The sequence below is a fragment of the Hyperoodon ampullatus genome (assembly GCF_949752795.1).
Source record: "Hyperoodon ampullatus genome assembly, chromosome: 17".
Classification (NCBI taxonomy): Eukaryota; Metazoa; Chordata; class Mammalia; order Artiodactyla; family Ziphiidae; genus Hyperoodon; species Hyperoodon ampullatus.
This window is the reverse complement of record NC_136930.1, coordinates 48711205-48724359: the sequence shown is the minus strand read 5'-3', so window position 1 is coordinate 48724359 and position 13155 is coordinate 48711205. Positions and strand designations below refer to the sequence as shown.

Below are 13155 nucleotides of genomic sequence, written 5' to 3'. Positions count from 1 at the left end.
GCAATGGATACTTTTTGTCTTACAACTGATGCTGCTTCTAACCATCAATGCATTAAAAAAAAGATACCTGTCCAGTAACAACTGCTCGGGAGAATAACTTATTTAACTGAACAAGTTCGTTGGGCGTTGTATCAAATTTCAGGGCTATACTATTCAAAGAATCCCTTGATTCAACCTGTTTAAGAGAAAAAGAAAATCTGTTAAAACAGAAAAACTAAACCATGAGATTTAATGATCATTAATATGTCTATGGACCAATTTTACATTTGACTAATAACTGGTATTTCCATCTTTAGAGATAGGATAACTTGACAAATTTTGTGTTTGTTAGCAACTGATCTCAACCTATTATGATACAGAGTATATGCTTTATCATAATACATCACAATTACATGTAGGCCTCTACTTCAAGCAATTTCAAAATACAAAATATAATTTTCAAAACACAAATAAGTGATTTTTATTTTACAAAGATTTTAAAATATAGTTTGTAAAACATATGTAACTTCTAGAAGCGAATTTTACTTTAGCAAAGTATGCCTGTATTAAACTTAAAGTGCTGTTTCTAATGATCTTTACATAATCTGCCATTTAAATAGATAAATTAGAAAATATATTTGAACCAAAGCTGAGGAATATGTTTTTGAATCAGTATATTTTAATGATCATATTTATAGAAATCTTAAATCATGGGATTTAATTGTCAATTATCCTGAAAGAAAAAGTCATTTGATCAATGTATTCCTTCAGAGTTCTCTATACATAAAGCATCTCTGTAGAGAATGATAAAGTCCAACAAAGTGGTTTTAGTGCATAAGGGATTTACAATCTAGTTAGAAAATAAGAAAGACAAAAAAGGTTATATAAAAGATAAAGAGCAATTTAAATGAAACAACAAATGCAACAGAAGCTCTGAGCAGACAGAGCAACAGCATATTTGCTCCAAATTGTCCAAGAAAGACTTTATGGAAAAGATTTAAAGCTATCTTTTTTTTTTTTTTTGCGTTATGTGGGCCTCTCACTGTTGTGGCCTCTCCCGTTGCGGAGCACAGGCTCCGGACGCACAGGCCCAGCGGCCATGGCTCACGGGCCCAGCCGCTCCGCGGCACGTGGGATCCTCCCAGACCGGGGCACGAACCCGTGTCCCCTGCATCGGCAGGCGGACTCTCAACCACTGCGCCACCAGGGAAGCCCTAAAGCTATCTTGAAGAAGGGGCAGGAATTTGAGAAGTAGAGAGAAGGGAAGAACATTCAAAGTGAAGAGAACAGAACTGACATATCAGGAGACAGAAAAGAACAAAACACATTTGCGGGATACTATCTCTTTCTCCTAAACCATCCAGGGTACACTCATGAATTTAGGATTTTAGGAAGGTAAGTAGAGCCAAATCTCAAAAAAGGATGAGATTGAAAGGGCATTTTGAATTAGACTGTAAAAGACTTCGAAAATCAGGAAAAGTAGATATGTATGTGGGGGTAAAAAAAACCAAAACAATAAATATATTTTTTTTCTTTAATAGTTTTGTAAAACCAAATTGATGCCAAAGACACAGACTAATAATCCAGCTCTGCTCTCTTCTTCCATGCACACTTTCTCATCTATGACATGAGATGGTATGTCACCTACCTCATTGAGAAAATGTATGTAAAAGCTCTCTATAAACCAATTTTACTTTGCAGAAACATCTGGAAGTTTACAAAGTTCATATTAATTAACACACATTTCATCTTCACAATGATCCTATCAGTTGTGGTAATGAAAGTAATAAAAACACCAATATGAAGCAAGGAAGTTAGGCCGAGTGGCATCTTCGATTAGTGGCTACAGGTCTATGATTAATGACACAAGAGAATGGATGCAGAAAAACCAATGTAATACTACAGCAGCAGATCATCTTTAAGGTCATACAAATGTAAAGAAAGAGATAAAGGTATAAGATTTTCAGATAAGACTCAAGAGAAGACAGGAATGGATTGAATGAGGTTGTAATAGAGCAGTAGTTGTATTACGTCAGAGGTGCAAACATTAATGATCAACTGATGCTAAATCCAAAAATTCCAACCTGGATGGACAACAGATTGAAGGAAAATGGAAACAAGAAAATAAAGCATTAGGCAAGGATGAAGAAAAAATTGGTAAAAGGTTTGCTATAATTTGTTACATATGAAGTGGTGGTAGGAAATGTAAGCATCTAGAAAGGCAGAAATAGAAAAAAGTTTGGGTCTTACTTCATACAGTAAAGTTCTTAAGCTCTCCAAGTTGCAGAATGTAAATGGGAAAGTGAAAAGATACAAGGAACTACTCACATTTGGAATCAACAAGAGCAGAACAACCAGTGAAAGAGGTGTAAGATACAGTCAAAATGTTAGCAAGAACAGGGCAATGAAGCATAATGATAGCAAAATGTAGTACAATTAGTTTCAAGAATAAATTGAGAAGGGAGAGTATATATCAAAGAAATAATGGCTGATAATTTTCCAGAATTTATGAATGGCATGATTCCTTAGAGTAAAGAAACACAATAAGTAAGATAAAAATTTGTCTGAATCTAGACTCATCACAGTGGCACTATAGAACTGTAAGGACAAGAAGTAAACTTCAAAAAACAATCTAAAAAAAGAAGACTGCCTAGAAATGAACAAAAATAAAAATGCAACAGAAGGGCATAAGATAATAGATAACTACATTCAAAGTGCTGACAGAAAATAACTGTTAACCTAATAATCTATAGGCAGCTCAACTACCAGGAATGAGGGTGCAATGAAGACTTTTCAGACGCTGCCTGATTATCCATTCACAGATCCTCACTGAAAGATACATTAAAGAACATTGAGAAGGCAAGTAAAACCAGAAAGAAGGAACAGTAAGTGTTATGCAACAACAAAGAAAAAGCCACCAGGTTTGATAATTAGAAAATCATTAGTGACCTTGGACAAGGCTTTCGGTAGAATGGTACAGGGATATTAAATTAACTAGGAAGAAAATGGTTATGTATAGCATTTTCAAGGTCTACTTGATCCTACTGAAAGTAATTTTATAGTTAAAAACTAGGCGTGTATGTGCATATATAAACACATATGTAATATATATGTATGATTTTAACTTTAAAGCTATCTAAGGTACAATGACTAATTTATACTATATTTAGGTGGTCTGGAAATACATTTAAGCTAAACCATAAATATTTTAGAATAAGTAAATGTTGAGAGTACACTGTGATATTAAAAGATTTCAAAAGAAATATAGAAAAATATATTTTTCCCAAATACAAAAATCATGTTATGTACCTTATATAAAGATATTATACGAAGATTTTACAAATTATAATAAGAATAGAAGACAGTAATATCTTAGTTTTAGAAACACATCTGTTTCTTTCTTTAGGATATGGCATTGGGAATAAACAAAGGGATAAAAAATGAAAACAAAGATCTCCTAGAGGATGTTTTATAACTTTTCTTATCAGTAACTGATTATTTCCCAAAGGTCATTTATAACATAAGAAAAAATATATAGTAATTCCTCAGTATCCCAGGGGATTTGTTCCAGGATCCCCACAGATATCAAAATCCATGGGTGCTTAAGTCCCTTATATAAAATGGCATAGTTATTTGCATATAACCTACACACATCCTCCATATACATTAAATCATCTCTAGATTACTTATAATACCTAATACAATGTATGCAAATAGTGGCCAGTAAGGGAAATTCAAGTTTTGCTTTTCGGAACTTTCTGGAATTTTTTTTCCCCAAATATTTCCATCCATGGTTGGCTGAATCCGTTGATGCAGAACCCAAGGATACAAATGGCCAAGTTTCAATTAACCTTTGCCCAAAATAATGGTTCTTAATTTAAATTTAAATTTGCTACCGATAACACAAGTTTTATTGAATTACAAGAAAAAAATTGGTAAACTCCTGAATTCAAAACCAACTAAACTTTTGTAATTCTTCAAAACCACAGGATTACATATGTAGATAACATCTTATGCCTCATGCCTACATTCTTATGTCTTAATAAACACTAATGAATACATCAAACTACATTACTCAATATTTTACTGTCTGAATTTATATTCTCAAATTTCTCAATCATGCAGAGAAGGTACAAGCACACTCAAGTTTATAATATATTTAAGAGGAGATTCTTTTGATAGTAGTAAATATAATTCTACCTTAAATTATCTGGTTTCAAACCTTTTTAAAATACTTAAAATCTCAAACTGTCAATTATACAGTATATGAAAATAAAGTATAACTCAAGGTTTTGATAATTTGTTCAATTTTTAGAATTTATGAAAAATAATCAAGACTCAAACCAAGATTGGAAGACTTCATGATGACAAAAATGTATAAATTGTTTCAACTTGCTATTTTCTTCTTAATACAGTTACAATAACATATTAGAAAAACATAAAATAACACAAATTAAGCTCAGTTAAAATAACAGATTTTTAACATGTTAAAATTATCTAACAACATTTACATTCAATCAAAGAAGCAGCACATCACAGACTAAAGTACATATCTCATTTCAGTTTTCCATAGTAACCAGAAATGTGGAAAGCTGAATGCAAGGAAATTTGAGGGTCATTTCAAGAACATAGAAACTTAGCCATAAATCAGTGCAAATAATCTAATGTAAGAGGTTATTCTGGAAAATTAATATCAACTTGTTTTTTCCATATTCTATCTGCCATTTTCATTATCGTTAGCACTGCTGGGAATATAATGAAGATCACATTTCTAAAAAAGTAAATATTTCCCTAAAAGTCTAACCTAATAAAAAATTATTGTACCACAGGAACTTTAACTCCAAGTAAATTATCATTTTGTTAAATTTGCTAGAATAATTATGTTTATATCACACTTAATAACATTTTTCTTTAAGGAAAAAAAATCCTAAAATACAGTTAAGAACTGAAGTATCATTATTATTAGTAAAACAGTTATCGAAAGTGGTGTACAGATTTTTAAAATAAGGCAATTAGGAACCTTTGTCTTATTTACAGCATAAGCAAAGAATGTCTCAAATAAGACTATCACAAAGAGAAATCAGCTTTTTCAAAACAAATAACTTACAGTATATTCAGTAGTCCCTTTGGGTTTCTGAAAAGACATTCTTCTCCCATCTTTCTTGTCTAGGGTCTTCTTTTGGCCAGTGTCTGAAAAAAAAATGATGCAAAACCCTATTAAATTCATTTTCCTTTCACAGTAATGTCAAGGACTGCTAAATAGAGCTCACTGGGCAGGTATCTACTGGATTCACCAATAATACAGCTTGCTACTTAGGATTCTCCACTCTAAAATACAACCGAGTATCAAAATAAGCAAATGTACTTCCTTCCTGCTTGCTTTACGAACTGACCAGTATGAAACACTATTAATAACTGGAAGTCAATTCAAAACCTAAGTAACTGTCAGCTGAAAGGAAGGTATTAAAAAGTAAATTAAGGGCCATATCTTTCAACACATCTAACCTGATTATAATAAAACTATATTTGAAGATTTTAACCAAACCAAGTCTGAAATATGTAACATTAATCTTCACAGTGTCTCTACTTCTACAATCATAGTAAAAGACAGAGTCGTCTCTATGGAATTGTATTAAATTACTGAATTCCTTACATATACCATGAAGTAGATTAAGATACTCTTTCATATACAAACATACTTTTATGCACTTCATTTCAGATAGAGTGCCAACTATTTTTCACTTGCTTATCAAGACATTTCACTTGAACACATCATTACCAAGTTTATGGTATCTGTTTTAGTTTAAATTTTGTACTAATGTTAATCTTCTCATCTATACTTCATGTAACAGATTGCACTGAACTGATAAAATACCACTCCTATCTAAACAATTTTAAATAAAATCAATCTCTAAAAAACTAATAAAAAACTCAAAACTGAGTAAGATAGTAAACACAGCAAAATGCTATACTCACACTCAATTTTTGTAAGATTAAAACAGTAATTTTCAAAGAAAAATTAGTTCTACCTAAGCCTAAAGAATCTGGAAAATATCTACTTCATTGTTCTCCACCTATCCAATCTTTTTTTTTTTTTTTTTTGCAGTACGCGGGCCTCTCAGTGCTGTGGTCTCGCCCGTTGCGGAGCACAGGCTCCGGACGCTCAGGCTCAGCGGCCATGGCTCACGGGACCAGCCGCTCTGCGGCATGTGGGATCTTCCCGGACCGGGGCACGAACCTGTGTCCCCTGCATCGGCAGGTGGACTCTCAACCACTGCGCCACCAGGGAAGCCCCACCTATCCAATCTTAATTGACATTTTGACCATACTAGAGTTTGCTTATATATATCTAATTAGCTCAGTTGGGTGAATGGTTCTAATGAAGCATTAACAATAACAAAAATAGTATTAATAATCAAGTCTGAATCCGAAAGAAGTCAGTTAGCTCTGCAATATTTAAAAAGGCTGTCCTAAAACCTTCCTGATCACCCAGGCTAAGCCAGATCTCTGTTATTAGTCACAGAACATCTTTGTCTCCTTCACAGCATCTGGCACAGTTTAAAGTTTCTTTTTAAATCTCTCCCACTAAACTGTAACCTATAAAACACCGTGCTTGCTTTGTTTACGACGACTTCTCAGTGCCTAACAAAGAGCCTGACACAAGGTAAGCATCACATTTGAATGAACTAATGTTTTGAAGCTACAACTTGAACTGTACCTAGAACTGCCACAATTCTTATAGCCATTTTTTTTAAAAGAAAAGTGGACAAAGGAAAAAAATATATATATACCGTCTGGCTGTAGAAAAAGAGGCATTTTTCTAAAGGTATGGTGAGAATGCAAAATGGTACAATTCTTAGTGAAAGACAATATTTTTGCTTATCACTATATTCTAATATTTTCTCCAATGAACAGCATATATGTGAATTTGATTTTTTGTGATAAAACATTAAAACTACTTTTAAATAAATTTTAAAAATTAATTTATTTCTGCTATTTCATAAACAGCAGGAGCCAAAAACACTTTCCTCATTTTGCAATTTAAAAGCAATGCAAAATACAATTACAGATTACTTTTAACTAGTAATATATATCCCTTCTTAATTGATTTCAGGCGTAAACATTAGTCTATACTTATTTGTCTAACAGTAGTTTTTCAATCCGTTAAAGAGTTCATTAAACATTTAATCACAATTAAGTTTGCAACTGCACTACCATTTTCAAAAGTTCGCCATGGAGTGCAGTTCAGAGCAAAAAAACTAATATACCAGTTTTCTGCAGTTTAAAGTTTCAAACAAATTGAAAGTATTTACTTTAATAATTTAAAATTGTAAAATATATTGTAATAATATTTATTATAAAAATAGTTCTAAAATTATTTTAATAACCAATATTAAAACATGTATTCACAAATATAAGTACCAGAGTACAATGAAATACTCTGATCATTCTTTTCTATCAATATGAAAATATAATCACAATACTTGAGAGTTGAAAGTGATCACAGCTGTTACCTAGTCCCGTCTCTTACTTGGTAACCTTATAATACCCTCTCTTACATGGTAACTTTATAATACCCTTTTAAAGACAGTTGCCAGCAAACATGAATCTAGATTGGGAGTATGGAAAGGAGAGGTCCTATTTTTCTTCTTTACAAAAATTATTACAGTTTAGAAATGCATAGATATTTGACAATCAAAATAATAGTTAACATTTACCAAGTGCCTAGCATATTCCAGGCACTGTTCTAAGGACTTTATATTTACTTACTGTCTTACCTAATTAATCAACCTTATAAAGTGGGTATCATTATTATCCCCATTTTACAACTGAGAAAACCAAGGCACAATTTTGGTTATCAAAATGAAGGGGTATTACTGGCATCTAATGGGTATAGGCTGTGGATACTGCTAAACATTGTGTGCTAAACAATGAACACAACAGTCCCCCCCCCAAAAATAACAATGTCACAATGTCAACACTGCTGAGGCTGAGAAACAATGCTATATACCCAGCACCTAATACAGTAGTAAGCATGACATATAGTAGGTGTTCAATAAATATCTGATAAATAAATGAATATATATGACTTTCCCTGAGATATAATTATCTGGTATAGTGGAAAGAGCAGGGAGTTAGATTTTACTCCATCATTACCAGAAGCAAAAACTTAATATATGTAATCTAAAACAAGAAATTCCCATCTAGACTGCATCCTACAAGTTTTGATACACTGTATTTTAATAATTCCATCCAAAATATTTTATGGCTTTTACCCTATTTCTTCTTTTGCTATTTAGAGAATATTGCTTAATTTGCCAATCTATGACAATTTAAAATTTTTATATTTTGGTTACTGATTTCTAGCTTAATTGTACTGTGGTGAAAAAAATACTCTTAAATAGTTAAAACCTATAAAATTCGTTGCAACTTGCTCTATAATCACATATAAATTTAGTAAATGCTCCATACGTGCTTGAAAAGAATGTGTATTCTGTACTGTAGTGTTATATGCGTGTTTGTGTGTATGTGTGGATATGCATACATACACACACACACTCCTATCTCCACATCCATGAGATTAAGTTTGCTGATTTTGTTGTTCAAATCTTCTACATCCATATTGGTCTGCTTCTGCATGCTTATTCTTACTGTTAAAATCTCCCACTATGATTGCGGGTTATTCAGGTCCTCCTAAGTCTCCTTACTTTGCTTTCTATATTTTGAAACTGTGGTATTAGGTTCATACAAATTAAGAACTGAACACCTACTAATTGTTTTAGATTCCATCTTCCCGGTATATTGAAACTTTTCTTACAATATTTTTTGCCTTAAAGTTTGACATACTCTTTAACTATTATATTAGTGGTCATCCCATAGATTACAGCCTAAATTACTAATTTTTCACTATCTAATATTAATTAGCACTTTTATCATCTTTCTGGATAATGTAAGGATGTTAGAAACTATGGGCCTTTACCAAGACTTATATGCAATTGTTATTACATACTTTAATTACATGTATGTGTATTTAAAAACACTGTGAGACATTATTATTTTTCTAGACAGTCAACATTCATTTAGTTTTGCCCTCATATTTACCATTTTAATTGCAGCTCTGGGTAATTTCACAGGGGATGGATTCTAAGCTGGTAGGTATTTTCCCCTGCCATTTAGTTTCCACTGTTTCTGTTGAGAAATCAACTGTCAATCTTATCACTACATCACTGACTACTTGTTCTGATTGCTTTTAAGATTTTTCATCTTTAGTAAGATTTGTATTGATTCCACTAGGGGCCTGTAGGGATGCTTGAATCTGTGAATTAAAGTATTTCATCAGTCTTGGAGTTTTCAGCCATTCTCTCATTAAATAATACTTTTGCCCCCCTTCTCTCCTTTCATTTGGGGACTCAAATATACACACATTATAACTTCTAATTAAATCATTTTTTTCTTTTTTGGCTGTGTTGGGTCTTCATTGCTGGGCATGGGCTTTCTCCAGTTGTGGCAAGCAGGGGCTACTCTTCGTTGTGGTGCGCAGGCTTCTCATTGAAGTGGCTTCTCTTGTTGCGGAGTGACATGTAGGCTCAGTAGCTGCAGCACGTGGGCCCTAGAGCAACCGGGCTTCAGTAATTGCGGCGCGTGAGCTCAGTAGTTGTGGTGCATGGGCTCTAGGGTGCACGGGCTTCAGTGGTTGTGGTGTGCAGGCTCAGCAGTTGTGATGTGTGGGCTCAGCAGTTGTGGCTCATGGGCTCTAGAGCGGAGGCTCAGTAGTTGTGGCGCATGGGCTTAGTTGCTCCGTGGCATGTGGGATCTTCCCGGACAGGGATTGAACCCATATCCCCTGCGTTGTGCCACCAGGGAAGTCCCAAGAACTTCTAATTATATTTTGTATTAAGCTTGCCCCCTCCTTTATTTTCCATTTTTTTGTCCCTCTCTCTTTATTCTGGATATTTTCTTCTGACCTATCTTTCAATTCACTAATTCTCTCTTCTGTAGTCGCTAATTTGCTGTTAACTTCATCCACAAAGATCCTAATTAAGACCTTTAAATTACATTAATCTAAAAAATTACATTTTTCAATTTTAGAATATCCATTTTTCTTTTTTATAGTTTGTACCACTACAAAACTCTTAATTAGCTCAACATTCTCAACACAGCTATTTTAAATCTGATAACTACAAGATACAGAGTTCCTGTGGGTCTGTTTCTATTTTCTTGTTTTTTCTGCTATCTTGTCAGGTGCCTAATTATATTTTATATAGTGGATACTAAATTTGAAAAATGGTCTATAGACAGAATTTGACACAAAGAAAGCTGTATTTCTCCAGAAAAGATGTTTGTTTCTGCCAAATACTTGAGGACACTAGCAATACGAGATCTTACTAATGCAGTTGCAGGAATGATAATTTAAAGCTGAGCTACCATCCTATGAGAGCCTAGCCACTTCAGTTTTTCTGTATCCTAAGGTACAGCATTTTGGGGTCCTAAGTGAGAGGAGCTCACCCCTCTCCTGTGGTGGGTCTTGTACTCTGTCCCTGTCTCCTTATACCCAACAGGCTACCAAAAGCACCTCAATCTCTCAGCTGCTGCTTCTGGAATCAACACAACCCCCAGAGAAAAAAAGCAATCCCAAATTGGAGCTGCTCCTCCTTGGGCCTCTGTCAGCACTCAGATCCTAATCTAGTCATATCAGTTAGCATTCTAATACCCTCAATAAAATTTGTTTTGTTTTCACTCAGCTATTTATTTATTTATAATTGAAGTATAGTTTATTTACAATATTGTGTTAGTTTCTGATATACAGGAAAGTGTTTTAGTTATACATATATATACATATTCATTTTCATATTCTTTTCCATTGTGGTTTATTACAGGATATTGAATACAGTTCCCTGTGCTATACAGTAGGACCTTGTTTATCTATTTTATATATAGTAGTTTATGTCTGCTAATCCCAAACTCCTACTTTGTCCCTCCCCCACTTCCCTTACCCTTTGGTAACCATACGTTTGTTTTCTAAGCCTATGAGTCTGCCTCTGTTTTGTATATAAGTTCATTTGTATCATATTTTAGATTCCACATATAAGCAATATCATATGGTATTTGTCTTTCTCTTTCTGACTTAGTTCACTTAGTATCATAATCTCTAGGTCCATCCAAGTTGCTGCAAATGGCATTATTTCATTCTTTTTTATGGCTTAGTAGTATTTTATTGGGCATATATACCACATCTTTATCCATTCATCTGTCGATAGGCATTTATGTTGCTTCCATGTCTTGGCTATTGTAAATAGTGCTGCTGTGAACACTGGGGTGCATGTATCTTTCAAAATTAGTGTTTTTACCGGATATATGCCCAGGAGTCAGATTGCTGGATCATACGACAACTCTATTTTTAGTTTACTAAGTAAACGTCATACTGTTTTCCACAGTGGCTGCACCAATTTACACTCCCACCAACAGCATAGGAGAGTTCCCTTTTCTCCACATCCTCTCCAGGATTTGTTATTTGTAGACTTTTTAATGACTGGCCCAGCTTTTTTTTTTTTTTTTTTTTGCTGTACGCGGGCCTCTCACTGTTGTGGCCTCTCCCGTCGCGGGGCACAGGCTCCGGACGCGCAGGCTCAGTGGCCATGGCTCACGGGCCCAGCCGCTCCGCGGCATGTGGGATCCTCCCAGACCGGGGCACGAACCCGTGTCCCCTGCATCAGCAGGCGGACTCTCAACCACTGCGCCACCAGGGAAGCCCTGGCCCAGCTTTTTAAATTGTTCTGAGCAGGACAGTCTGAATTACCTAGCTTGCTATTACCAGACAGAGAAGTCCCAAAAGATTTTTAAGTAGAGAACTGAGAAAGCAGTATCAGACTTTAAATTAAAAATCATGTTGGTAATAGAATGGGAAAGGCAAACTGGAAGAAGAAAGCAAGGCTGAAAACCAACAATGAAAACTGTATGAGGTTTTAATATACGAAAAGACACCTAGTATAAATGAATATTGTAATTTTGGTAGTAGCTACTGATAAAAAGTTTGATGATTTAAAAATCTGACATAGGGCTTCCCTGGTGGCGCAGTGGTTGAGAGTCCGCCTGCCGATGCAGGGGACACGGGTTCGTGCCCCGGTCCGGAAGGATCCTGCGTGCCGCGGAGCGGCTGGGCCCGTGAGCCATGGCCGCTGGGCCTGCGCGTCCGGAGCCTGTGCTCCGCGACGGGGGAGGCCACAACAGTGAGAGGCCCGCGTACAGCAAAAAAAAAAAAAAAAAAAAAAAAAAAACTGACATAGACATTCAAGATGGCAGAAGAGTAAGACGTGGTGATCACCTTCCTCCACACAAATACATCAGAAATACATCTACATGTGGAACAGCTCCTACAGAACACCTACGGAATGCTGGCAGAAGACCTCAGACCTCCCAAAGGAAAGAAACTCGCACGTACCTGGAAAGGGCAAAAAAAAAGAAGAAAAAACAGAGACAACAGAATAGGGACAGGACCTGCACCTCGGGGAGGGAGCTGTGAAGGAGGAAAAGTTTCCACACACTAGGAAGCCCCTTCACTGGCAGAGATGGGGGGTGGCGGTGGGGAGAAGCTTCGGAGCCACGGAGGAGAGCACAGCAACAGGGGTGCAGAGGGCAAAACAAAGAGATCAACGCACAAAGGATCGGTGACAACCAGCACTCACCAGCCCAAGAGGCTTGTCTGCTCACCTACCGGGGCAGGAGGGGGCTGGGAGCTGAGGCTCCAGCTTTGGTTGGATCCCAGGGAGAGGACTGGGGTTGGCTGCGTGAACACAGCCTGAAGGGGGCTAGTGTGCCACAGCTAGCTGGGAGGGAGTCTGGGAAAAAGTCTGCACCTGCCTAAGAGGCAAGAGACCATTGTTTCGGGGTGCACAAGGAGAGGGGATTCAGAGCACCACCTAAATGAGCTCCAGAGATGGGTGCGAGCTGCAGCTATCAGCATGGACACCAGAGATGGGCATGAAATGCTAAGGCTGCTGCTGCAGCCACCAAGAAGCCTGTGTGCAAGCACAGGTCCCTATCCACACATTCCCTCCTGGGAGCCTGTGCAGCCCGCCACTGCCAGGGTCCCGTGATCCAGGGACAACTTCCCTGGGAGAACACATGGTGCACCTCAGGCTGCTGCAACGTCATGCTGGCCTCTGCCGCCGCAGGCTC

General features: G+C 36.2%; 1 protein-coding gene across 4 annotated transcripts in view; it reads right to left on the bottom strand.

Annotated features, from left to right (window-relative positions):
• Positions 1 to 13155, bottom strand: part of OXR1 (oxidation resistance 1) — a gene marked incomplete at both ends in the record, with an annotated part of 102777 nt that overhangs the window by 75697 nt on the left and 13925 nt on the right. For 3 of the 4 annotated variants that reach the window (XM_079722381.1, XM_079722383.1, XM_079722382.1), the window contains 2 exons: positions 68 to 175; positions 5087 to 5169. In XM_079722381.1, the coding sequence (XP_079578507.1) occupies positions 68 to 175; positions 5087 to 5169 (191 nt within the window). Of the gene's footprint in view, positions 1 to 67; positions 176 to 5086; positions 5170 to 13155 lie in introns of those variants that run through there. The other variant, XM_079722384.1, reaches the window with a different exon arrangement.